At 45.0% G+C, this 27,605-nt stretch overlaps 2 protein-coding genes across 3 annotated transcripts in view; one reads left to right on the top strand and one right to left on the bottom strand.

The window, feature by feature from the left end:
* Positions 1-25,158, bottom strand: part of ZNF704 (zinc finger protein 704) — a 41,532-nt gene extending 16,374 nt beyond the window's left edge. Inside the window, exons 1-2 of one of the 2 annotated variants that reach the window (XM_053395780.1) lie at positions 24,663-25,158; positions 11,916-12,163 (exon numbers count right to left, since the gene is read on the bottom strand). In XM_053395780.1, the coding sequence (XP_053251755.1) occupies positions 11,916-12,163; positions 24,663-24,971 (557 nt within the window). In that variant the 5' untranslated portion in view covers positions 24,972-25,158. The remainder of the gene's footprint in view (positions 1-11,915; positions 12,164-24,662) is intronic. The other variant, XM_053395781.1, reaches the window with a different exon arrangement.
* A 1,102-nt stretch (positions 25,159-26,260) lies between these two features.
* LOC128417340 (uncharacterized) lies at positions 26,261-26,999 on the top strand (the record flags this gene model as incomplete). Its single annotated transcript, XM_053395828.1, has 2 exons — positions 26,261-26,964; positions 26,995-26,999. Coding segments are annotated over exons 1-2 (678 nt in total), but the record flags the coding sequence as incomplete, so codon positions are not given.
* Positions 27,000-27,605: the final 606 nt, after the last annotated feature.

The following is a 27,605-nucleotide window of genomic DNA, read 5'->3' as shown; positions in this document are numbered from 1 at the left end:
CAGACAACTCCCACTTAATGAAAGGGTTACGTTCTGGGTGAAATTGTGTAAAGTGGGGAGCACCCTCTAAACACCCTCCTTGCCACTCTCTCTCCAATCCAGACCAGAAATACTGTATCCCATTCAAGTTGTGGATATTTTCGAATGGGTGTAAGTGGGCAGTTGCCTGTACACAGAATCCCTTCAAGTTCCTTTACACGGAAGCACCTGAGTATGTGAGCACAGAGTGAGTGGGATCTCTTGTCGGGATCTACACATCTCTAATGCAGGAGCAAAACATTCAAGCCATCCCCACAGAGAAGCTGGCTTCCTTCAATGGCCAACCAATCTGCCCTGGCTGAAGCTGCCAACGATACCTGGTCGAGACAAACCGCTCAATACATAAGGACATTTGAAAGGAAAGGAGCAGGATGTTCAGTCTTAACACCTTGAGGAAAGTCACCAAAACACCTGCACAGTGAGACATGCACACACACCTTTTGCAGTCCAAGGGGCACATTCCTTTCTGGGCAACCTTCCCTGACCAACAATCCTGGTAGTTTGGGATGATGGATACTGAATGAAAAGGCTGCAGAGCTACTGGCTAGGGAGTTGGACCAGATTCCTGGCTCTGGGCCTGGTGTTACCTGCCCAAGAGAGGCACAGCAACTAGGCCCACAGAACCAGAGGCAGGACCCTCATAGGTGCTGTCCTTGGGCCTGATGAACTGAGTATTGCCCACGCCACCTTGCCAGTCCAACACCAAGCGGAAAGGCACATAAAAAAGGAGAAGCAGCCCAGTCGGCTGGTTCTTTAAGAATCTCTAGGGCTCCAGTAAAGGAGGACTGGACTGGACGCAGAGGCTCAAAAGGCCTCTATTCACTTTAGGCCCTCACTGAAGGATGTTGATCACAAGGACCTCTCCATGGTGCTGCGACATCTAACCAGACTGGCTCCATGGGCAGAAGCAGGAGCAGAACAAGACACACTTTGTGACGGGGTGGGCCTGTTTTGTTTATTGATATACCGAGGCCTAGTCCTACTTTCCTTGCATCCAGGGGAAGTCATACGGCAATTCATGGCCTCCTCTAAATTAACACAACACTGCAACAGCAGCCAAAGCTAGCCTTAGCTGAAAACAGATATAAAGGATGCCTTAACTGCAGGTACTCTGTCAAAATCAAATCGCTAACATCCGTAACCCCCCCCCCCCACAAATGATTTATTTTAATTTTTGGGAAGACCAAACAAATTAAACACATACACAAAGATGCCAGCTTTTCTCAGCCTTGCTTTAGTAAGCACAGATGTCTGGCACTTCAACAGATATTTTTGTACATTACTTAACACAAGCTACAAAGCTGCTACTTTTACAGAGGATGCTGCCTGCTGGTTAACAGTTTCCTGAAATTTCACAGCTATTTCTTGAGCCCCTCGGCTAGAAAATAAGGCATATCCTCACTTCACGATCATTTACAATGGGTATGCAGTACAGCTCTTCAAGCAAAGGCTATTGGCTTAATCACTCTACAGTATATATAAGCTTTATTATTGGCAGTATCATATAAATATATGCTTATTTAATTGAGGATTTATGAGCTCTTAGTTTTGTTCCCACAAGGAAGGGGGCAGAACATAAATTAACAGGATACAGAAAAGCTACGTACAAGCAACAACACTACCATTAGCATTTTCAACAGGTATAAGCCCAGCCACAATAATAATAGCATAAACCCAAAATGTCTAGCACCATGTTCTATGCACAACTGGGAACTTTCACATAGGACTTTCCACTACTTCTTCACACTGTGGTCAAAACCTTGGATTGGGGCACACATCATGTGGGTGAGAAGTTTTTAATTTATCCTCCCCCCCCCCCAGTTTTAATGTAACTATGTGTGTGTTTCTGTCTGTTTGGTTGGTTGGTTGTAAGCTACTTTGGGTTGCCCTGGGCAAGATAAAGCAGTAAGTAAGTAGGTAGGTAAGTAAGTGGCTCTCCAGATGTTGAACTACAACTTCCATCATCCCTGGCAAGTGACCTCCATGCTGGCTGGATCCGATGGGGGCTGCAGTCCAACAACATCTGGAGGGCACTGCATTGGCAACCCCTGCCCTAGATTAATGTGTGAATGTATCTCCCCCCCCCCGCCCCTGCTCAATTGTGATAATGTAAGGAACATATTACCAACTTATAATTAGCCACTTCACATACCTTGCAAGATACTGGCATTAATTCAGGCATTTGCTTGTTAATGATGGCTGCACACTTGAGTGGGTCAACAAGCTCCATTCCCAACCCTACAGGTGTCCCTTAGAGCTTCTGTGTGTACGTTTGTACCTGTAAGCTTACATACAGATTTTCTAATGAATGTACATGGTGGGGGAAGGGCCAGAGTCTGCTGCTGCAATACTGTCCCACCACATACTAGCTGAATACTTATGAACACATGAGAAAAGAGCAAGAGGCCTTACCAACGTTACCCAAATGATCTTGATGGATAACAGAGCACTCTATGCATCCAATTTCATTTAGAATGCTTATAACTTGCTTTATAACCCTGAGAAGCTCTTGAAGTGGTTTACAAAAAAATAAAAAAAAATTCACAAAAAAATGGTATTGAATAAATGCCCTGAGGGCAGGCATGGCCAAACTTGGCCCCTCCAGATGTTTGGGGACTACAACTCCCATCATTCCTAGCTAACAGGACCAGTGGTCAGGGATGATGGGAACTGTAGTCCCAAAACATCTGGAGGGCCAGGTTTGGCCATGCCTGCCCTAGGGTGACAGGATTACTCAGGTTGTATTTCCCACCTTCGGCCTTGGGTCTTTCTTGGTGCTGTCCTCTGATTCAAGGGAAGGAAGACCCAGCAGTTGGATCTCATTCAACCTAAGATGGAGGCAAGTCTCTTGCTGGAATTTGCCAGCTGCCGAGCAGAGCAGAGGGGCTGATCAGCTGTAGGTCGTTCAGCCCATACTGAAAGCAGGCTTTTCCTTACTGGAAGCTGGTGTTGGAATCTGGAGTAGCATCTGTAACTGAAGGACTTTCCTTGTTCACAACAACCAATGCTCACCCCTCTTTGCTCTGCCCCTTCCCTGCGTTTCTTAACATCTGGTTCCCTACTGCGAGAAACAGGGTGCTAGACTAGGTGGTCTGATTCAGCAAGGCTCTTCTTTCTCATTACCCTTATCCTTTTTACACAAGCGACAAAAGGAGACAACAGCAGTACAAATGCACCTTTGCATGCCCAATTACCATTTACACTTGCATGCCGGTGCAAGTAGAAAAATACCACTGTGGTGGGAAGATAAAAGGTGTTTCTGTGCGTTCTGGCTTCCATTACAGTGTCCCATTGCACCAGAAGTGGTTTAGTCATGCTGGCCACATGACCCAGAAAGCTGTCTGTGGACAAACGGCGGCTACCTCAGCCTGAAAGCGAGATGAGCGCCGCAACCCCATAGTTGTCTTTGACTGGACTTGACCATTTACAACAGTGCATTCAGTCATTAACTTGAATAGAACTAGAACTGTTATCTGTTAATTAGCTATGCTAAGTGCTCCATGTATGGCAGGATAAAAAGGTAAAGGTACCCCTGCCCATACAGGCCAGTCTTGACAGACTCGAGGGTTGTGCGCTCATCTCACTCTAGAGGCCGGGAGCCAGCGCTGTCCGCAGACACTTCCGGGTCATGTGGCCAGCGTGACGAAGCTGCTCTGACGAACCGGCACCAGAGCAGCACACGGAAACACCATTTACCTTCCCACTATAAAGTGGTACCTATTTATCTACTTGCACTTAAGGGTGCTTTCGAACTGCTAGGTGGGCAGGAGCTGGGACCAAACGACGGGAGCTCACCCCGCCGCGGGGATTCGAACCGCCGACCATGCGATCGGCAAGTCCTAGGCGCTGAGGTTTTACCCACAGCGCCACCTGCGTCCCGTTTGGCAGGATACAAATCTCAAAATAACAGACATATTCTCTGAGGCTTTATGTATGCACATGCTAAGCACTCTATCTCCTTTAAAAGCAGTATCTAGACTATTTTTCATCCAATCACCCATTTAGAATGGTGTAAAGAAGACAGGAGAGTGAACACACACTATGAAAATGATCCATCTATTTGTTTCTCAGGCTAATAATTCGCCTTTTAAAAAAAAGAGTACAGCGGGGGGCGGGGTGTTCCATCATTGATTGAAGCCCTTTACTCTAGTCACTTTTCTGTTTCTTACATTAACATTGATCCAAAAACTTGACTGTTTTACAGTCTCCTGTCTCTTTCGTGCATCACACATGCCAGGAAGTGTGCAAATGCAACTCTGAACATTCAGTATTCCATTAAAAGGATGGTTGGGAATATACAGTGCCTCAAAACTAGAAGATGTTAGCACATATTATTTGCTCCTGGTTAGCCTCACACCTTCCTTTCCTTTCTCTTATCTGCTTGTTATCCTTGCTCCCTCTTTTCCTCAGTTTCTTTTGTTGTATTCTCCTCTACAAAAATCTGATAGCAATTTTGGAAAAAATCATGTCTCACTGCTCTGAGGGCATTATAAAAACCAAATAAATAATACATTTAAAACAGAGCTGCAATTTCTGACCACTGGTCATGCTGCCTGGGGATGATGGGAACGGAGCCCAGTAGTAGCTTCTGGTTTAACTCTTCCCCACCCTTGACATATATGTACACATATAGAGATTCAGTTTGTATTAATACATCTCTCTGATTTCCACTGAATTTGTAATTGCCAGAGACTACCTAGGGAGACAGTATAAAAGGATTAAAGATGCTCAAACAAACTAGTGATCTGACAAACCCTAATTGAGCTAAATAGTTTTCTTTTTCTTTCCTTCCCCTGATTTTGGAGAAATCAGTGGGAGGCTACCTATTTGTAAGCAACATATGTAACTTCACTATTTTTCTTAAACCACACACTTATCTGAAACAAGGATGAATTGCAACAAAGTCAGGCTGCAGACTTGGATAAAATCCAGTGAGATGAACTGCAGCTGAACTACAGTCTTGAAACAGATCTGAAGCTTTCAGTGTCAGTCGTGTTATGTCTGTATTATACCTGCACTGTAGATATGGTGCCAGCACACAACTCACTGCTTTAGTTTTTCCACAAGCATGGTTCATGGGATACTAAGCATCTGACTTCTTTTAGACAAATTATTAGACTTACTCATTTCTTATGTCCCTGAACAGCACCTGAACGTTTTGAAGGAAGGGGCTTGTGCATATTTAACACAGCATAGTATCTAATGGCATTAAGTGCTGCATTGTCATGAGTTAGTTTTGCTTCGGTAATTGCAGATATCATCAGCACTGTGCATAATTCATATCAGTTCCTTTCTACACAGGTGCTCACTCTTATTTCCATATCCGTAATTAGTGCTTGACAATGAATGTTATCTAACCTGTCTAGGTGAAACAGACAAATCTAGTCACAATACAACTCTCTAGGTGACTGATTTAACTGTGCAGACAATTGGGACCAACCGTTCTGAAAGTAAACTTAACAGCTCTGTTGTACATTGGCCAGCCAGAATGCACATTTCGTCTTGCAAACCTTACTCATATTTCTGTTGGGGACTCATAGCACTGCTTCCTTGCCAATAAGCAGGATCTATGCCACGTTCCATTGCATGGCTGCTCCAGAGCCAGTCCCAGAAATAAAGGGTGGTATCCAACTAAGCTATACTCAGATTCGACTCACCTCAATCACCAAGATCTTTTGAGGGGGGCACCTCTGTGGTTCTCATGCCTCTGAAGTTTGGCTGGCCTTTAGTTTGACAGGCACTGCCCTGTGGAACTCCCTGCTAGCAGAACTTTGGGCAGGAAGTTATCTCCCTCCTTTGGGATGTCTTTTGAAAACTATATTGTTTAGGCACGCATTTGCAATTTGAATTTTCTCTTTTAAACCCATCAGCATTTATGGATTTTTTAAATTGATATCGTTCTTGATATCTTTGTTCACTTTAATTTTATATGCTGCAATCCACCTTGCTACATGTTTCTTAATTAATATGCAGATTATAAACACACAGATAAATAAATTAAAGAGAGTTGGTGATATGCCTGCTCCTAATTGGAACTTAATGGGCCAGTCCCTTTGGGCTTCAGATCAAAGAGAAAGGACGGCCAACAACATCATCACTGAGGAATACAAGAATAAGCAGAATTTCATTCTGAGACAATTTGTCAAGTACAATTCACTTTTGAAATTGACTGACTCCTCTTTTATATGGGGATTTGTATTGCTCTGAGCCAGGGGTCAGCAAACTTTTTCAGCAGGGGCCGGTCCACTGTCCCTCAGACCTTGTGGGGGGCCAGACTATATTTTTTTGGGGGAAATGAACGAATTCCTATGCCCCACGAATAACCCAGAGATGCATTTTAAATAAAAGGACACATTCTACTCATGTAAAAACATGCTGATTCCTGGACCGTCTGCGGGCCGGATTTAGGCGGCGATTGGGCTGGATCAGGCCCCCGGGCCTTAGTTTGCCTACCCATGCTCCCATGCTCTGAGCCATGCAAGGAATTGAGGCAAATGCATTTTTTGACAACTAATACATTTGATTTTCACCAAGGTGAGTATTTTGACCTTCAACAAAGTGATCTCTACTTTAAAGTAATTCAAAAGTGCACAAGAAATAGCAGCATTAACCTTAACTATTGTCCAGAAGCGCTGATGCATTTTTAATATCAGTTAATAAAACTAAATAAAAATTAGGAGAGTTTGTTTTGCTGTGATGATGTTTGACAGGATCGCCATCCTATTCTATGCAGCACCTTTATTCTTATTCATTTTCTTTGTAAAGAATTTTGAAACTCAAATTCAAACTCGTAAATAATACAATTACCTATATTAAACAATATTTGGGGATTTTTTTAAATTATCATCCATTTTCCTGTATCAAGGCTGCAAGCACTCTCTAGTGACACCTAGTGGCTGTGATGCAAACATGCTCTTATGCTGTATTTTATGGTGACTGGATTGCGTTGGTTCCACATAAACTCCGAGGTTATAGGAACAGTCTAGATAAATTTAGGGCCAATGGAATTAATAAAGTTAAGCACACAATTAAGCACTGCTGTGTCATTAGAATTAAACAAAGAATTTAAATAATAGTTATTTTTATTAATTGTGCATGTTAATATACTCAAGATCTTTTAATTAATTTTTATTAATTGTGCATGTTAATATACTCCTAAGCTAACACCAGAATGAAGACAATGGATTGTATCCAACTAAGACATACCCTGTAGACTTGAGTTAGTCATGGCTATCCTAAGATATTCCTAAAACATGCAGGAATTTTTAAAATCTGTTTAAAAAAAAAACCCACTTGATGGATATTATTTTTATACTGCAGAATTTTCTATCAAGTTCTTTTATGTTCATATATTTGTAGATGAGAAAACTGTATTATTTTTATTCACCCACAAATATTTCACCTACATTTTAAGAAGCAAATACCCAAAGAGAAAAATAGGTTTTGTGTAGGAGTGTCAAAAAGCAAATTCAACAAGACACATCACAGATTCAAACAAATCCTTCTGTTCATGGGCTGATATGCAAAAAAACAAAACAAAAAAAACCCACCATCAGGCAAGGCCTAGTGCATTGAGTCCTGGAGTTATATGAGATACACATTTAAAACACCACTGTGTTTGTGCCTTTGTACAAGACCACTGAGCTTCAACTGGTGGCTCACACAAGCTCAATTAAGGCATGCTGTGGCTACCACCATTTTGATAAAATTTCTGTTCCCCCTTTTGTGTGCTTTGCCAATGGAACTGGGGTGCAAAAAATTCGGCGGGGGGGAATGCTGAAAAATGAAAGGGATGCCAGAGGGCATTTGTGTAGCACAGGGGTCTGCAACCTTTAAGACAAAAAGAGCTACTTGGACCCGTTTCCGAAGAAAATAAAACTGGGAGTGGCAAAACCATTGCAATATTTAAAACAAATATATCTCCGGAGCCGCGATCTGACAGCGGGCAGGAAGGTGACGTCAGGACGGTGCGTGACTAACGCACGCACCGCCCCCATGCGACGTCACAGCCAGTACAGCGCCCGCCACAGTGGGGAGTGTTGGGGCGCACAATGCGCCTCCTCCCCTCGCTAGTATCCGCCCCGGAGCCGCGGCAAAGGTGTAAAAGAACCACACGCGGCTCCGGAGCCACAGGTTGCTAACCCCTGGTGTAGCAGGAGCCAGCGTGCAAAAGACTTGTGTTAGGCTATAGAAGCAGCAGAAAAAGAGAGCAAAAATATAAATTCACTAAAAATATAAAAAATACACTAATAGTAAATACCACATCAGAGTTAAACTTGAGTCCTATGTCTGAAAAGACTTTTATCGTGCTAAGCTACCAAGAATATTATTGGGCAATGTTAGCAAGGAGAATGTGAGCCATGATGTTGGCTGGTTATTACATCTGCTGCAATCTTTGATGAGGTTTAGGGTACAGCTTGATTCAAATTTAATAAGCCATGGCACACTAGCCTGAAAACGAGCACCTGGGGCACTTCAGCTTTGATGCTCCCTGTCATTGTATTAGACAACAGTGACTGCAGGTGTAATTGACTAGCTCAGGATTTGCTGCTCTCAAAGTTCCCTTCTATTGTCAAGGGAGAAGAGGGGTAACTAGAGACTGGGCTGGCATTAAAAGTTGCCACAATTGAACCCTGATATGGCAGATCATACCAAACAGCTAGATTACGGTCTTGACCGTTTTAAAAACAAACAAACAAACAAACAAATGTATCCCCTTTCAATAAACAACAACCATTTAGTGTATGTCCTTTGCTTTCTGTAATTTCCCACAAAATTGCAGTTGGGGCTCTTTAGTTGATACCCCATTTTTATTCAGCATCATTGTAGTTACGATATGGAACTTGCCCTGAAGAAATAGCCATTACTACTCCTGCTCTTACGATGCCCATTCAACAGCACCACATATATAAATATAAAAAAAGAGTCTTACCTCCCTCCTTATACCTTCAGCTCCCTTTCTTCCTTATTTCATTTTGCTATTTCATTATAAGCTCCCTAATGGCTGCAGCACCAAGCAATTAGTGAAGGGGTTCAGGATAGCAAATTCTAAAGCTTTTCCAAGAGGTCTAATAAGCTGAGAGTGAATGGAGGCAGAATCAAAGCTACAACCCAGTGCCATAACATCCAACAAATTTCCACAGGAAGTCCAGTAAGTGACCAGAACAAAATCATGGGTGCCAACTACCTCAAACTCTGGGGAAGGTTTGTATTACACAGAAGGTTTCCATAATAATGCAAGCACACTTATGGTAAATATACTTTATGAGTCTTTTGTTAATGCCCCAAGGCAAGCACTGAGGGAAAGAAGGAGAAGGAAGGAGGGAAATGGGAGAAAACACACAGTCCTGCCATTGAGGATAAGGGAGGGAAAGGTAAGTCTCCTGAATGAAACTTGCAGCAGTCAGTAAAGATGCGGGGGGGGGGGTGTCATCTGGGGAATCAAAGAGGATTTAAGGTGTTCCAGAATCTAGGTATTTTGTAATGACTCCGAGAAGGCTGCCAGCACTGATTTCCTATGTACTGCACTAGAATGAAATCTGAAATCCAAACCCTACCAGCCACTGCAGGGACTTTGGAGAGCTACTGCTGAGTCCACAGCCCAGCCACTTATGGTGACTATGGTGGAAGGAACAAGCGAATGATTGGGGCTGATCCCTGCACCACCTCCAGGCTTTTGCAGTAATCCTGTATGGATCAAGCCTGACGCTGGCCAGCAACAGCCTGAATCAGGCTCACTATCCAGTGAATCTCAGACTGTTCAGCCCCGCTCTGCCCCCCTCCCCAGAATGCCCCCCATTTTGCAGTTTTCCACTACCAGGTATAACAGTAGCAGGCTTCCTGCCCACATGGCTGATCTGTGGCCAGAAGGGGCAAGTCAGTGGTGACTGGCTCCATCCAACCCCTCCCCCAGGCAGTGTTCGAAACTCTGATGGTTCTAGGTGCATTTGCGGCAGGGAATTTCATTAGTGAAGCAGTTGCTGAGTTCTGGGCGCAGGACTGCGCCTAAGATTTCAGATTAAAACTGCAGAGTGGAAGGAAAGGAGGACCTTTTTCTGCCTCCCCACTTCCAACGATTCTCTGAAGACTGGAGAAGAGACCCTCTTAAGAATATGAGGGAGGGTGGGCAGGGGAAGGACTAGACCATGTGAAAAATGAACATAATATTTTAGCTGCAGTTCATTCATCTTCAGCTTTGTATTCTTGTTGTTAAAAAAGCACACCTAGCCATTCCGTTGTTGCGCCCATAACCTAGATTCAAGGTGCCATTTGGCTCCTAGCTTTCTAACACTGCCCATAGGGGTTTTATACCCATCCTTCAAATTCAGTTTCTATTCTATTCCACTGCAGCATGACAAAGAAAGAAGAGAAGATGGAAGCAAAGGCACAATGCTCATTCTTGGTTTAATGAAATCATGGTTTATCAGACTAAACCAGACTGAAATTATTATAGCTGAATCAGGCCTCTGAGTATAGTTTAGAGCAGCCTTACCTAACCTGGTGCCCTCCTGATGTTTTGGATCAGAACTTACACCAGCTATGAAACTGTCTCACCTGTCATATGTGTGGAAGGATCTCTGCTTTAGTATATTCCTTGCTGGCATTGCTCACATAAGTTTATATTTCATTTTAAACAATTTACTATTATTGATACCTATTTTAGGTACCTACGGAACCGCCTCTCCTGGTATGTCCCACAGAGAAATTTACGGTCTGCAAATAAAAACATCCTGAAGATCCCAGGCCACAGAGAGGTTAGGCTGGCCTCAACTAGAGCCAGGGCTTTCTCGGCCGCGGCTCCAATCTGGTGGAACGCTGTCACAAAAGATTAGGGCCCTGCGGGACTTGACATCTTTCCGCAGGGCCTGCAAGACAGAGCTGTTCCACCAGGCCTTTGGTCAGGGCGCAGCCTGACCCCCTCCTCTGGCAATCTGCACAGAATTTTGCTTAATGGTTGCCATCAATTTGATTTTAATTTGATTTTAATTAATTTTATAATGAATGTTTTTAGAATGTTGGCTTATTTTGATTGTTGTTAGCCACCCTGAGCCCAGCTTCGGCTGGGGAGGGCGGGATATAAATAAATTTTATTATTAATTATTATTATTATTATTATTATTATTATTATTATTATTATTATTATTTTACAATGATAGGACTGGAGTAGTAGCAACTGGCCAAAGGCTGCCCAGTGAATCTTATAACCCAAGTGGTCCATATCAAACAATGACCACTAACCTCCACAACAGACACACACACACACACACACACACACACACACAGACATTCAACCTGTAGGAAGCGCTATATACCATATTTTTCGCTCCATAAGACGCACATTTTTCCTCTTAAAATCTAAGGGGAAATGTCTGTGCATCTTATGGAGCGAATGTGTGGTCCCTGGGGCTGGGGGGGGGAACCCGGGCTTCCCCCACCAGCCCCACAAGCTCTGGGAGCAGCTCCCTGAGCTACTTTTTGGGGCTGGGGGGGGAACCCAGGCTTCCCCCACCAGCCCCGACAAGCTCCTGAGCAGCTCTGGGGTAGCCCGCGAAGCCTCCACAGGGCGGCGGGGATCAGTGACGGGCTGCCCTTCTCCCTCCTCGGGGAAAAGCCTGCAAGTGCCGCACACACACTCCACGGGGCTCATGAAAGGGAGCGCTGAGCAGAGCCTGGGATGCATACAGGCTCTGCTCAGCACTCCCTTTAAAGAATTTTTTTTCTTGAATTCCCCCCCCCAAAAAAAAGTAGGTGCGCCTTATGGTCAGATGCGCCTTAGGGAGCGAAAAATACAGTAGTTTATATCAGAAAAACCCAACTTGCTGAACTTGGAAGGCTAGTCATTTTGCCACCCTTTCCTGCTTTTCAGGCTTCCCTACCTTGCAGGAGGCACATCAATATTTGAAGACACAACTTTGCGTTTCTGCTCGAGAAGGCAGATGGAGCGGGTGCTTTCTTTCTCATGCTCATGGACTCTGCCAGGTTTTTTGGTGTCTGCTGTTTTTGAATCCTCTTCCTTCATCGCCAACAGAAAAAAATGTTGGTCTGACAGTTTTTGATTCAGATCACTTTTTAGCTCCTCCTGCTGAAATGCTGCGAAGGTCATTTCACGCTTTATGCTGGTTGCCTGAAAAATTAAAAGGGATTATTAGATTTCTTGCAATTCATTTGCATCATTTTAAAAAGAGGGGGCAGACATAGCCTCCAGGCATCCAATTCTATTTAGCAGCTCCGACTCACATTACCAACCACTTTGCTTTGCAGGCTTCAGACAGAAACCTCTTCATTTCCTTTACTACAGATACCTGCAAATTGTCATGAGCACCCTATTGAGAGGGCCATCCACATATCAAATAAGAGCAGCAAGGGCAAACAGAAAGGTGCTCTTGGTGGGCAGCACCCAGCCTCAGTTCTAGAACTACCTTGCTCTGTGCGTCAGGGGAGGGGAACTTGTGGTCTTCCAGATGCTTATTGGACCTCAGCTTCCTTCATTCCTGACCACTGGGCATCCTGGCTGAAGCTGATGGGAACTGAGTTCAACAACCTCTGGAGGGCCACAGCTTCCCCACCCTTGACACAGAGGAAGGAAGACCCAGCATCCTCTCACGGCAGGACCATCTTGGCTGTGAATCCTGGAAGACTTGCTCTCTGCCTTGCAGGTCTTTTCCCACCTGGGCTAACTCCAGCTACAAAAGCTGAGGCTGAACAAACTCTTGGGCTAGGGTATTGTTGAGAGGGTTTTATTTTTTGTATCTTTATTTTATATCTCATTATGATTTATGTGGAAATTGTTCAATATGTGTACTTTCTCATGTTTCATTTATTGCCTACTATGACTTTTGTTAATGTTTGTAATTATGCATGTTGCAAGCCACCTTGAACATGACTTACACATTCTTAGATGTGCTTAAGTGTTCAAACTTATTTTAAATTGCAGTTGTCATGTTTTACTGCTTTGTCATGTTTTGCTACTTTGGCCTCTTGGGACAGAAATTGAATTAATAAACAAACAACAAATATATTAGTGAAAACAGCATATAAAATGTGTTATATTAGGGGAAACTGCTCTCAGAAAATGTTATATTAGGAACTAATTCTGTTATTTTTTTTCTAATAAATAAAAAATCACAAACTGACGTGGAAATGTACTGAAATGAATTTAAAACTGGAAAAATGAGTAACTGAAACAGAAATGGGTAGCTTCGTACAACTTTGCTTGCATCTAGCCACACTATGACCATGTGTGTGTGTGTGTGGAAGGTAAAAGACCCCTGACTGTTAGGTCCAGTCACGGATGACTCTGGGGTTGCAGCGCTCATCTTGCTTTCTGGCCAAGGGAGCCAACATTTGTCCGCAGACAGTTTTTCTGGGTCAACTGGCCAGCATGACTAAGCTGCTTCTGGTGAAACCAGAGCAGCACATGGAAATGCCGTTTACCCTCCCACTGGAGCGGTACCTATTTATCTACTTGCACTTTGACATGCTTTCAAACTGCTAGGTTGGCAGGAGCAGGGACCGAGCAACGGGAGCTCACCCCATTGTGGGGATTGGAACCACTGACCTTCCAATCGGCAAGTCCAAGGCTCAGTGGTTTAGACCACAGCGCCACCCACTGTGAAAATAGTCCTGTGCAAAAAAAGGTGCAGCTTCAGCCCATGTGAAACATGAAGGTTTTGGTTAAAAGTTAAAATCTTGATGCTTCCAAGAGAGTTTATCAATAATAAAAAAATAAAATAAATGCAACAGATGCATAGTAGTTTGAATACATGGATGGGGAGGGGAGTTCAACATGGGTATTATCGGGAAACACTGCTGGTTGTTGCCCAGCGCCAGTTTATTTTTTTAAAACTGTAAAACTAATTATGCTGGTATAAGGTTACTGTAAAATACAATGAAAAATTACAGTGCAAGCCCATGCACACACTTAAAATGATTAGAGGCAAAATATTTAAACACATTTCCCATTTTGTAGTTTCCTTGGAAAGCCTTCTGGCACTTGTTTCAAGAGAAAAACCAGAATGATTACTTTAAGAACACAAATGGTATCCAAGCTGAAAGCATTAGTCATATTATACTTCTCGACATGCAGCCAAATGACATATTGCCAAGAAAATATGTTTCCCCTGTGTTTTGCAAAGCAAAAAGCTCACAACACAACACAACCAACAATTGTAAACAAGTATAGTTTTCACTTTAGTAATAAAGGTCATGCTTGAAAGACAGATGAGATTTCCTGTTTTGAAAGTTGATTTTTAACCAATTATCCTGAAGAAATCAAATACTAATTCTGGGACAATTCAGAGAACCACTGTGTGCATGGCACGTACCTGACATGTATGTGCATAGGTCAACTGTCCAACCATGGTGCAGAATTTGGTGGCCAGGATGCTTAATGGGGCATGACGGCTTGAGCATATTACACCAATCCTGGTCAGACTGCACTGGCTGCCAATTAGTTTCCAAGCCCAATTCAAAGTCCTGGGTTGTTTTTTATACCTATAAAGCCTTAAATGGCTCAGGACCACAATAGCTCAAGGGCAGCCTCTCCCCATATGAACCGACCCAGACCCTGCATTCATCATCTGAGGCCCTTCTTCGTGTGCCTACTCTACGAGAGGTTTAGAGGGCGGCAACATCATAACGGGCCTTTTCTGCAGTGGCTCCCTGTTTGTAGAATGCTCTCCCCAGGGAGGTTTGGCTGGCCCCTTCATTATACACATTTAGGTGCCAGGCAAAAATGTTCCCTCTTCAACCAGGCCTTTGGACGATTGACATCTTACACCCTTTTGAAAGTGTTTGTGGGAGGGGGGTAAGGTGGTGTACTGAAAATCTCCCACAATGTCCCTTTCAATGGTACAAATGGATGGGTCTGATAAGGAATGCAGAAGACTTCACATCTGCTGAATTCATGGGGAGTGATAATATGGGTAACAATAATGGGTAATACTGTATATGGTGAGTAAATAGGGATAAAGGCAGCAGAGAAAAGAGTGATGAAATGAAATGCAGCAGAAGTGATGGCCAGGAGTTTTTGTTACGTCTGTTGAAGCCTGTGTAGGCATTTGAGGAGATGCAGCAAGTTCTCACAGTCCAAGCTGCAGGCCTATGTGTGATGGAAATTTCCCCTTTGCAAATTCAGTTTAAGAGAACAGACGCACAGCACTCCAAATCTGCACATGCAATAACATGTATGGGGTTCATGCAAAATTGGACTCAAATTCTAATCAACAGGTTCAATTAACTTTGTGTTACTATCCCCCCATCAAGTTACCATGTATCAAAGACCAGATTTTTTTACACAGCCTTCAGATTTTGTCTGGCTAACCTGCTCTTTATAAAGGGTAAGGAAGGGGGATGGGTAATTATAATTTTAGACTTGGGTAAAGAATAAAAATGCAATGTTCCAAGTTTGACACATATTCTCTCTTAGCCTCATTGCTCTGCACAGACACCCTTCCTAAGTCAAAAAAATTAACAACTCTATCCTGCCATTGTGCTAGTTGCTTCTCCAGTCCATCACATGATGCCTCTGACTCTGCCGGCGGCTTACAAGGCAGAATGGTACAGATAAAGTAAGTTTGCTTTGCTGCAACCCACTATGACTCAATTCTACTTATCTGCTCTTCTTCACAGACCCGTGATAGGGATTTCCAGTAATTCAATAGCTATGCGGACAGAAGCCTAGTCTGTAGCAAAACTTGCTTTATTAGACCAAATTAAGTTTCAATCCATGACTTAATTTGAAGTGGTACTATTATGGGATGCACCTTCACCCGCCCAGCTTCAGTGGAGAGATTAATGATTTGGGTAGAAGAGTTCTAGACATAAATGAAAGGACTAAGGTGCATAAAGGGAAGGACGGAAATTTGCAGTAGCCAAGACAAGAGATAACCAGAACATGACTTGTGGAGTCTGAAAAAACAGCTACTGGGTTTTTGTTGTTGTTGTTTTGGTTTTTGCTATGCTATGCAGAAGAAGAAAAGGAGTTTGGATTTGATATCCCGCTTTATCACTACCCTAAGGAGTCTCAAAGTGGCTAACAATCTCCTTTCCCTTCCTCCCTCACAACAAACACACTGTGAGGTGAGTGAGGCTGAGAGACTTAAGAGAAGTGTGACTAGCCCAAGGTCACCCAGCAGGTGCATGTGGAGGAGCGGGGAATCGAACCTGGTTCACCAGATTACGAGTCCACTGCTCTTAACCACTACACCACACTGGCTCTCACTTGGTGACTGAGACTGTGTGCGTGGGAGATAGAGAGGGGATTCTGAAACAAAACCTAGATTTTATTAAAATTATTTAAACACGGCTTCCCATACAGGGGTCCTGAAACAGCTTACAAAATAAAATTCAACACTAAAATGTTTTAAAAGTGACTATTAAAATATACATAAAATCTAAATAAAATCAGCAATGAGCAATGCCAATAATAGAGTGCTCCAAAGAGTGGGCACCACTATAAAGAAGGCCCTTCTTCATTCCCCCACCCCAAGTGACATGCTTAGATAATGTGGTACCACTAGCAAGGGTTTCTCTGATTATCTTAACACCCTAACATGTCTGCATAGGAAGGGGAAGGCAATCTTTTCAGTATTCTGGTCCCGAGTTGTTTAGGGCTTTATACACCAGAAACAAAACTCTGGACATTGCTTGGTAGCTAACAGCAGCCAGCCTGTTTGAGCACTTTTAGCTCTCCACTCAGTACCTTCGCTGCCATCTTCTGCACTAGCTGCAGCTTCTGAAATAATTCCAAGGGCAGCCCCACAAAGAGTGCATCACAGTAACCCAAATATAAGGACTGCCCAATTCCAGGACATCATTGCTACACTAACTGGTAATAGGTGCTCCTAATCACCATGGTTATTTTAGCCTCTGGTGACATAAGAAGAATTAATGCCTGGTTAACAGGGAAGATAGTATCTATAGACCCTAGTCAATAGCCACATTAAGAAGTCTTCAGTTAAGCATAAAGTTGCACTATGTGCAACTGGGAAGCTAGTTAATGGCTTCAGAAGAATCCAGGATATGAAGCCAACTTCAAACGATGGTTTGATATCCTACCTTATTCTCAAGCTGCTAACCATGGCTTCCCAGTTTGGATACAACATGAAACCATAGTTAACTGAAGACTTCTTGGTTTGTTTCCTGGCTTTCCTGCAGGGGCACAAGGCTCATTCATACCTCAGCTTATTAGGCCAAAATATTATTGTCTGAATGTAGCCAAAGAGAAGGAGGCTTAGGAGAAGCAGTTCAATCATGCATGTACCGCATTTAAGATGACAATGATACATCCATGAAAAAAATATATCAGGAAGCTACTTGGAGAGGCAGGACAAGATATATGGAATGGGAGACTTCTGGATGTAGAAACATTACGCAAAACCTTTTTAGAAATACTTACAATGATAATAAAAGGAGACTTACAGGAATGCTTAGGGTGCAAATTCTTCCTCAAAGCTTTTACTAGCACCAATAAACCCTTTCCGTAAGTCTGAAATATGCTTAATAGCACACCATCACTGGAAGCAACAGGGGCCAGACTACACCTCATGCTGTTAAAATATCAAACATCTAAAAGGCTATTTAAAAACAAATCTAATTGATTTGTATTCTTAACATACAACTCCAACCTCAAGTTCTCTTAAACATTTTTTTTGTGCTAGCCTGAGGATAAATCAATTTGAAAAAGAAGAATTATATTGCACAATCTATTCAGCAAGAATAATATTCACGGAGGAGCACAATGAGGTAAGAAAGATTCTTCTATCAATATTTGGAAAGGTGCTGCTCTGAATCTTAATGTATCGTTACATTCTAGGCTACTCTTTGCATTTATTTACTCACTCACCTTGCCAATGCCTGCTTATTATAAATAACCTATGCTAGTTAAGCCTAATCATTCAAAGTGTCTGGAAATAGCTGTGCTGAAGAACACTACCTGAAATAATGCATCAGGAATGCCATTACAAGCACCACTTCTTCTAAATCAGCATTATATTAAAAAAAGTACAAAGAAAGAGAATTCCTAGCTTTGCTATTCAACAGATGAAGAACTAATATTCCACTCAAATATCAGTTTCTCCAGAACAAAAATGTGAATGGTTTTATTGTGGTCAAGAAATTACATGACTACTACTATAAATTGCACAGTTTCATCCAAAAGGGCCAAAAAAGGAACAGTTTTCCTGCATAACTCTTGACAATTCAAAGGCTAGCCAGTCAGCTCAACACAGAAACAAGTCATATTTAGCTATACTTAGCTTACCCTGCCTACTCTCCCTCCCTTCCATGTTGCATGAAATACAACATAACGGGATACTAATCTTCTGCTGCCCAAACAGTATACTATATTTAAAGTTACAAGAAGCAAAATGATAGTTTACACATGCAAAAACAAACAAACAAACAGTGAAAGAATAAATGGAAGAGACTGGTGCACCTTTTCGGCACTTCTGTGCATATACAGCAGGGCTGGCCAACATGGCGCCCCCAGGTGTTTGGACTACAGCTACTATTATTCCTGAATCATGCTGGAATGGGATGAGAGTTGTCATCCAAAACATCTGGAGGGCACCTCATTGGTTACCCCAGAATTGTGCACAGTCACCAAAAGGGAAGGATATACATTTTTCTATTAACAACACATATGTCTGTTAGTCCCAGTAACTGCATATTCTTTTTGCCGATTGAAACTGGCATATTTATGTAAATTTGTGTATTTTTCATTTGATAGGACCAACACAGCAGCTCCTCTCTGCTCCATGCTTTTCTTAAAAAAAAAGAAAAAGAAAAGAAGCAATGGCTCAATTCGGTTAATTTTTCAAACCATAATTTTAAGAAGCAGGAACATGTCATTGCCCTTTACATTTTTTCCTCACTACTCCCTTCACTTGCATGTCCATTCTCTCCTCCAGCCTCAGATTCCCCTGTCCCAGCTGTAGTTTGTTGTGGTGCCTAAAACCAGAAACTCTTTTTACTACTAAATCTTCAAAACCATGGCTTGGAGTAGGTTTGCAGACCATTGTTTGTACAGAATGTCCACTACCTATGATTTGCTTTATTGGCTATCAAAGCACACAATGCCTAAGAAAAGTAAGAGATTGGGTGCATGAGAGGAGAGCAGGGAGACCACGGATTTGTAACATGCTCCCAGTCCTTCAAATTATGACCCAGCATATCAGAAGAGAAGTACAGTATCCAAGCTGGGACATTGCCAGAAGTAGTCTTTTTTTAAAGTTTCTCCATAGTTTTGGCCAGAGTTTCAAAAATGTGTAACATTAACTGATGGTGCAGCTCTTGGCTTCATAGCACAGTTACTTTTTAACCCTCAGACCAATGTGTTTATAGTACAACTACTTCCAGTATTAGTCATAGTACAGTACACCATTCTTGGTTTTACCAGCAGATTATTATTATTTACATTATATAAATGCATATCACCTGATGATAAAAAGTCAGGTTTTAAGATTCTCAAGTGTAAGCATTTTTCAGGCCCAAATGTTAACAATGCAAAACTGTACTCCTCAACAGCTTCCTTCCCCCATATAAAAGAAATATAATTCTTCCCCTTATGCTGCATGTTTCTGAACAGAAGTGTTCTTGTCATACACAGCAAACGTCTTTGATGTTTCTTGTCTTAACCAAGCTGAGTTTATTTGTGGCATCAGCAACAGGTTAGATCTCTTTGCATTACAAGCCAACTATCGTGTGTCAAGTGTTTGTCAGCCTCCATCACAGTTATAAAAAACATATCACATTAACCATCGACACAGTTGGATCTGTGAGAAAAGCCTTTCTGGAGTACACAATGTGGTTTCAACTTGTCCATTCCACACCTTTAGCAATGTTGTTAAGTAAGCATTATACAGTTTTAGATATGGGGCTGCATTCAGATGCAATGCTATTCCATGATTTAGCACTTCATGAAAGGCGCGTTCTCCTGAGTTTGCAACCTCCCTAATTCTTTTCCTAGAGGTGTTTGAAATGCCCCCTCCCCCTTTTAGTTGTTTTGTTTTATCCAAACTAGAAACGGTGTTTGAATGCTAGCTGTAGTCATTTTCAAAACATTCCAATTTCAAACCACCAATTATGAAGCTGAATGGTTTGAACTAACTATAATGGCCGTTACTTATTTATTTAAAGTATTTACTATCTACTTTTCATTTCCAAAGAATCCAACAGTATAGTACATTAAAACAAAGGCAACAACGTAACAAAAAGCATAGCACTAAAATGGCTACAACTTAATCACCAGGAGGAAACATGATACAATATTAAGCCATCAAGATCAGGGACTAATGTTCTGTGAGAGTCTGAGTGAACAAATGAGTGTTCAGCTGAAGAGGGAACTCTTCTGGGTCAGTGTCAGCTGTACCTCAGTGCAGTGGCGTAGCGTGGGGGGTGCCAAGGGTGCCGGCCGCACCGGGCGCAACATCTGGGGGGGCGCGAGTCCAGAGGGCCCAGCCGCGTCGTGCCCTCAGCCCGCCCCTATTGTCAGAGCGGCTGCTCCTACCTTGCCCACCCGAGGACTGCGGCAGCGCCCGCCCCCGTGGCCACCTACCCCGCCCCGCCTCGCCCATTGGCTCGCCTCCCTCGGCCCCGCCTCTCTCCGATGGCCGCGGGGGGTGTCCTGCTCAGCGCCGGCGCCTTTTTTCAGGAGGTAGGGAGGCTGGACGGGGAGGTGGGGTCGGAAGCGGGCAGAGAAGGAGGGGAGCTCGTAGCCAAAAGGGCTGCGCCGGCCGGCAAAGTGCCGGGGAAAGTTTGGAGAGGAGAAACGCACCGTCATAATTTCCCGGTGGAAGCGGCAGGATTAGGGATGGCGAAGCGTAATTACGCACGAATTTCACTGGGTGAGAGCTTCGGGGATCGATTGGCGGAAATGGGAATCAATTGGAATATGAGAAAGAGAGAGAGAGAGGGACCGTCATTCATAGGCATAGATTTGTAGGGTTAGGGGGCGCAAATCCACGGGTTAGGGGGCACAAATTACTTGCCTTGCCCCGGGTGCTGACAACCCACGCTACGCCACTGCCTCAGTGGTGAGTGAGTTCCACAGTCAAGGTACAACCACTGAGAAGGCCCTTCCTCTGTATAGTGGTACCTTCGTTTACAACCATAATCTGTTCCAGAGGTCCATTTGTAAATCATAACAGGGTGTAAATAAGGCCTGCTTTTGCCAATGGGGCCTACCAATAAAAAATTGTTCGTAATAAAAAGAAATGGGTCGTAATAATAATAATAATAATAATAATAATAATAAGAAGAAGAAGAAGAAGAAGAAGAAGAAGAAGAAGAAGTTGTTACAAACCGGGACATGCACTTCCAGGTTTGACGTGTTTGTAATCCAAAACGTATGCAAACAAAGATGTACGCAAACCAAGGTAGCACTGTATTGACACGTGGCTTATATCAGCTGCCTGCAGGAGTGCCAGCTTGGCCCTGAGACTGTGGGTGCCCGGGGCCTTGGGTGCCATGCATTGTGCATGGCCTTGGTACTGAAATTTGTGGGTGCCCAGCCCCCACAATGGAGTTTTGTGGGTGCCAAGGCACCCCAGGAGCCAGCACTGCAGCACAGGCAGGAGGGTCTCCCTTAAAGATCTTAACACAAAGGCGGGTCAATATGAGAAAAGATATTCCTACAGGGAACCAGATCCCAAGTTGTTTAGGGCACCTTGAATTTGGCTCAGCAGCTAAATTTCTTTACTATTAATCACATGGTTCACACTGTCTAACAATATCTAAGGGCCACAGGTTCCCATTTCTACTTTACCCTATCAAACTCTCTTCTCTGGCAGATATTGGGTTAAGCTAGCATGTATTCTTCACTGTACAGCCAAAAACATTTCCAAGCATGCAGCACAGTTCTTAGGCTGCCAAATTTCAACAGGGAACATGAAAAATGACAAATATATATACTTTTGAATAGGTTTAAACTGTAGGTCTCCAATCACCACTTATTATCCCTTTGCCTACAAACACTCACAGCACTGCAGCCACTGGTTCCATCACTGGGTACATCTACCAATTAATGAGCCAAAACACCAGTGTTGAAAATCTCAGTTTTCCATGTCAACCATAATCAAGAAAGAGAGACACCTGAGACACAAACATATTCTTGATCATGGCTTGCATTAGTGGTGGTGTTAAGACTGCAGAAGGAAAAATCCAAGCTAAGGTCACTTTTACAATACCTGTTTATCAGAGCATTCACCCCAGTTTGTTTGCAGTGAGCTTATACAACATCATGTCAAGCAATTTCCACACTTTCCAGTGCATTTCCCCATCACTTTCCTTACCGCAAAAGTCCAAAAAATTGTTTACATGGGTTTGTTGTACCAAAGTGCCAAATCCATTTAAATAGTGCCATCTGCATTTCATAGTACGAGACTCAATCCTAACTGCAAAATGGCAACAGTTTGGAAGTGGCCGAATACAATTTTAAGGGAGATGGTAAGACATCAAAAGATGCATCCTCCTGTCAACCTGTTGGGCAATGCAACATTTCTCCATGCTTTCTCAGCCAAATCACAATTGGCTGTGGTGTGGTTATGTAAAATTGGACATGGTAAATACTGATAATGATTAATAATAAGCCTTGCATACACTTCATACTGTATTCCACTGGGCAGCAGATAATACATTTACAGCATAGACTTCACAGGGTTACATATGTCCCTGTTAACTCAGGGAATCTATCAGGTACCTTTGTAATCTGGACAACTGCAAAATGTCATATAGGATAGCCCCACATAGAACCATTCAGAAGTTTTAGCTTTACCAGAACAGGGACCTAGTTCTACAGCAGTGACAATGCTAAGGAGATTATGAAGCATAGAAAACTCTATGTAAACCTCTACGTGGGCAAGCAGAATAGAAGTATAAGAAATAAAACAGTGACAGACCACCTGGACTGATTTCCTATTTGTCTTCTGGGCAAAAGAGAGGAAGTGGGGCTACCAGGGAGGGCTTCTTAGTAGTGGCACCCCAATTTATGGTTCCCTAAAAAGTACCTCCTTCAGTCAACTTTTATCCTTTGTTTTCCCAAAACCTTTTGCCTGATTTTTGCTCTGATTGTTAGCTTCCCTCTGGCTCTTTAGATCTTGATGCAATTTCATGTTTTTCTGTTTTAATTGTTTCTCTGTCACTTCAGTTACTAAGTTTCTTTGTATACAATGCACCTTGCAAATTTTTTAAAAAACTGATGGGCAATAGAAAAATATAAATTATGAAATGCCATGACCCTGCATTATGAACGTTCTTTGTAATATTGAAACTTGTATATGAATGCATTGAAGATAAAGTAAATGCATAACAACAAAATAAAAGTTGACCTTTAAGATCCAAAATAGCCTTAGGTACATACTGCCTGCCTTCCCTAAATCCCACCGCAAACCTGAAGATCACCTAAGAAGCATCCTGCAGTAGAGTCACACATGCTTGTTTCAGAAATTTTAGAACAATTTCTTCACTGGTCACAGGGGACTCTGGTCACACACAGTGCAAAGATTGTGCTTTGCAGCGCAGTCCTTATGCTCATCTACTCAGAATTCAGTGGGGGTTACTCCCAAGAAAGTGTGTACAGGGATGCAGCCTTAATTGCTCCAACTACTTTCCCAATATACCTGCCCATTACCCATTCACACACCCCCAAACACTTAATATCCCCATGGCTCTTTTCACTGCCTCATTATGTTTTACCATTATCTCCTGTCTCACTGTTGCTGCTAAGCCGGCTTCATTCTTTTGCAGCAGCGTGGTTCAGATGCATGCATTTCAAAGCCTACACGCACACACTAGAACCCAACAACGCTGATCCCTATTATCAATGGTCATTCCAGCATTGCCCTCTACTGTCAGAGGGCACTTCGTTTCATGTTATTCGTTTTAGCACAGCACACCATCCCTAACCCTGCAACAGCAAAAAGTTCTGCAACACAGCACAACAGACCGTGCAAAAGGATCCTTGTTGATGCTTTTATTAAAAAAATGTAAACAACAGCCATCTTTATTTACACTATGAGCTAACTGTCTGAGATGGGTAACAGCAATCCCAAAGGGCCCTTGCAAACCAGTAGATTATGCTACATTTGCTTGTTTAAATCCACAATGTTTTGGTTTTTTTAAACGCACTCTACCTCCCCACCCTTATACCTTTTCCACACAGAACGGTAGATGTACACCTGATGCCTTTGTCACACATTACATGCACCCAACCCCTTCCCTGCAGACAGCTAGATTTCCCTCGCAATAAACGTGGGTGGGTGGGGGGACAGTTATGCAGCGGGGATGGTATGCGGCGGTTCTCCCGTCCACTTTGGCAGGGAAGTCAGATGTGCAAGCCTGCCTTACAATGGAGTCGGTGCCCCGTCCCTCCAGCCTCGTGCTGGGAAGGCGCTCTGCGTATGCCCCGATGCCCCCTTCCCCATTCTCTTCCTACCCAGGGCTGGAATTCGGGGTTGCAAGCAAGTGGGGGCGCAAGCGAGGCCCGCCTCCCGCGCAACTTCCAAGAGGTCGCCCTACGAAGCCCCTCCGGAACGCAGCCCGGAGACTAGAGCAGCGACGACCCCGCCGGCCCAGGCAGGCGGCGGCTTCGACGGCGCTTTTCCCGCCCAGCGACGCCGACGCACCTTGAGGCTCCCCCGGGCGGCCGCGTGGCCCTTGCCCGGCCCGGTGTGCTCCGCCGGCGGCGGCGGGCTGCCGCTGCCTCCCGCTCCTCCGCCGCCACCCGCCTCCGCCTCGTCGGCGTCGTAGTCCTCCTCCACGTCGACCACCACGTCTTCCTCTTCGTCCTCCTCCTCGAGGGCGGCCGCCGAGCCCTCCCGCCGGGGCGGCCTCCACGAGTTGTCGAGCTTGGGCAACGGCTGCGCGGCCGACGGCGAGGCGCTGAGGCGCCGGCTCCCCAGGCTGGAGCGCTTGGCCAGGCGCCGCGCTTGCATGGCTGGCCGCGCCCAGCTCGCCTCAGCGCGGCGCGCGGGAAACAGCAGCAGCGGGCTCGCTCGCTCGCTCGGCGGCGGGGCTCGGCTAGGGGGCGGCGGCTGAGGAGTCACTCACGGCGAGCAGGCGAGAGGGCAGCTGCTGCCGCCGCCGCCACCGCTCGGAAGGAAGACCGGACGCCGCGCTGCGGCCATGAGGGCGACCCGCGCCGAGGGCAAGCGGCTCCGGGGGCCCGGTTGCCTGCCTTCCCGCAGGCCCGGCGGTGGCGCTCCCCAGCTGCGGGGAGGGACGGGCCGAGGCTCTTTTGCTAGTCTCTCTCCGCGCGGCGCGCTCGCCCCAGCCTCAAAACCCGGACTGGAATCGCCTTCCCGTGCTGCACAGGCGGCAGCCGCCGCCGCCGCCGAGGAGCTGCTGCTGCGGGGCTTGGGACGCTCCCTGCTCCCTCCTGCTTCACCTAGCAAGCAATAACTGGCGGTAGTCCGAGGTGAGGTGGGCAGGGCGGCAAAGCCAAGGCCCGGCGGAAAGGGGAGCTTTCCCCACCACGCCACGCCACCCCGTCCGGACCTCGCGCGAGGAAGAGACGCTGGAGGTGCAAAAAGAAGCAGCAGGTGGAGGATGGCGCGCGCCTGATTGCTCTTTGGGAAGGGGCAAAAGTGAAGAGGCGGAGACAGCATCCTCGGGGGAAGCGTCGCCAGAAGAGCCCTAAGACCTCCGGCAGTTCTCCGGATGATTATGGGAAGCCCGCAAGCAGGTAGGGCTGCAAAGACTTCTTCCTGTCAGAATCATATAATTGTAGAGTTGGAAGGGACAAGCATCTAGTCCAGGCACCCCCCAAACTCGACCGTCCAGATGTTTCGGCACTACAGTTCCCAGCATCCCTGACCACTGGTCCTGTTAGCTAGGGATGATGGGAGTTGTAGTCCCAAAACATCTGGAGATCATGTCATTACCGAGGAGGCAGGTTTAGTCGTTGTCTGAAGACTATCCCTGCCTCCGGGTCTGGCCTTGACCGGATGGATACTGGAATCAACAGGGGAAACCTACATGACCTGAAGGTGTTGCTGTGTAATGCCAGGTCAATGATGAATAAAACCACTGCCATCCACGACCTGATTGTGGATGGAGGATTTGACCTGGCATGTGTGACAGAGACCTGGTTGGAGGAAGCAGATGGGCCTGTCCTTGCCGCTGCTTGCCCACCAGGTTTCTCTTACACACAGCAACCCAGGTCATGTGGGCGGGGAGGGGGGGTTGCAGTGATTTTTAGGAAGTCACTAGCTTGCACCAGGCGTCCTACTGGGAAGATCCAGTTTTCTGAGTGCATGTTCTGGAAGCTGGGCAATAGGGGCAGTACAGGATTCCTTTTGGTGTACCGACCTCCCCGCTGCACCAAGGATTCCCTGTCTGAGCTGCTTCAGGTCGTGGCGGATTTTCTCCTGGAGACACCTAGTTTGGTTGTCCTAGGGGATTTTAACATCCATGCCGACACGACCTTACAAGGGGCTGCTCGGGACTTCGTGGAAAGCATGGCCTCCATGGGGCTGTCCCTGAATAAGTTTGGCCCAACCCATAGTCATGGACATGCCTTAGACCTGGTGTTCACCTCTAGTGACGTGGGTGATCTGACACTAAGTAAAAGTGAAACAAAAGAAGTGCCATGGTCAGATCACTTCCTGGTGCAACTGGACTTCTCCGCGACCCTTCCCCTCTGCAGGGAGGTGGGACCAATTCGGATGGTCCGCCCCCGCCACTTAATGGATCCAGATGGTTTCCAGAGAGTGGTAGGGGATGCTTTATCCCATGTTGATGGCCTTTCAGCTGATTCCCTGGTGGCCCGCTGGAATGCGGAGTTAACCAGGGCTATCGACTGTCTGGCTCCGAAGCGCCCTCTCCGATTGCATGGAGCCCAGACAGCCCCGTGGTTTTCTTCGGAGCTGAGGGCGATGAAACAATCGCTGAGACGGCTAGAGCGTCGGTGGCAAAAAACTCACTCCGAATCTGACCGGACACAGGTTAGAGCTCAACTTCGAGCCTACCAAGTGGCGATAGCGACGGCGAAGAAGACTTTCTTCACCGCCTCTATTGCATCTGCAGAAAATAGTAGCAGGAGACTCTTTCAGGTGGTTCGCAATTTAACGGAACCACCTTTACCACCAGGGCCTTGTAAAGACCCCAAGATCTCCTGCAACGATTTTGCAAAGTTTTTTGCAGATAAAATCACTCATATTCGGAAGGAGCTAGACACCACCGTGGGAGCAGGGCTGGGGCGGGAGAGTGCTAGAGCTCTGTCTGGTCAAGTTGCATGGAATCAATTTCAATTTGTTACCCCCGAGGATGTGGACAGGCTGCTTGGACGCGTGAAACCAACCACCTGTCTCCTTGATCCTTGCCCATCCTGGCTAATAAAAGCAAGCCGGGAAGGGCTGGGCGATGGGCTCTGCGGGGTGGTGAATGCTTCCCTCTGTGAGGGAACATTCCCAGATCCGCTGAAAGAAGCGGTCATTAAACCGCTTCTTAAAAAACCATCTTTAGACCCGGCCAGTATGGCCAACTATCGCCCAGTCTCAAATCTTCCATTCTTGGGCAAGGTGATTGAGCGCGTGGTTGCTGAACAACTCCAGGCACGCCTGGAGGAT

This window comes from Podarcis raffonei, chromosome 7, assembly GCF_027172205.1.
Source record: "Podarcis raffonei isolate rPodRaf1 chromosome 7, rPodRaf1.pri, whole genome shotgun sequence".
Taxonomy (NCBI): Eukaryota; Metazoa; Chordata; class Lepidosauria; order Squamata; family Lacertidae; genus Podarcis; species Podarcis raffonei.
Note: the sequence above shows the minus strand (reverse complement) of the source record. Positions and strands in the feature narration are given on the sequence as shown.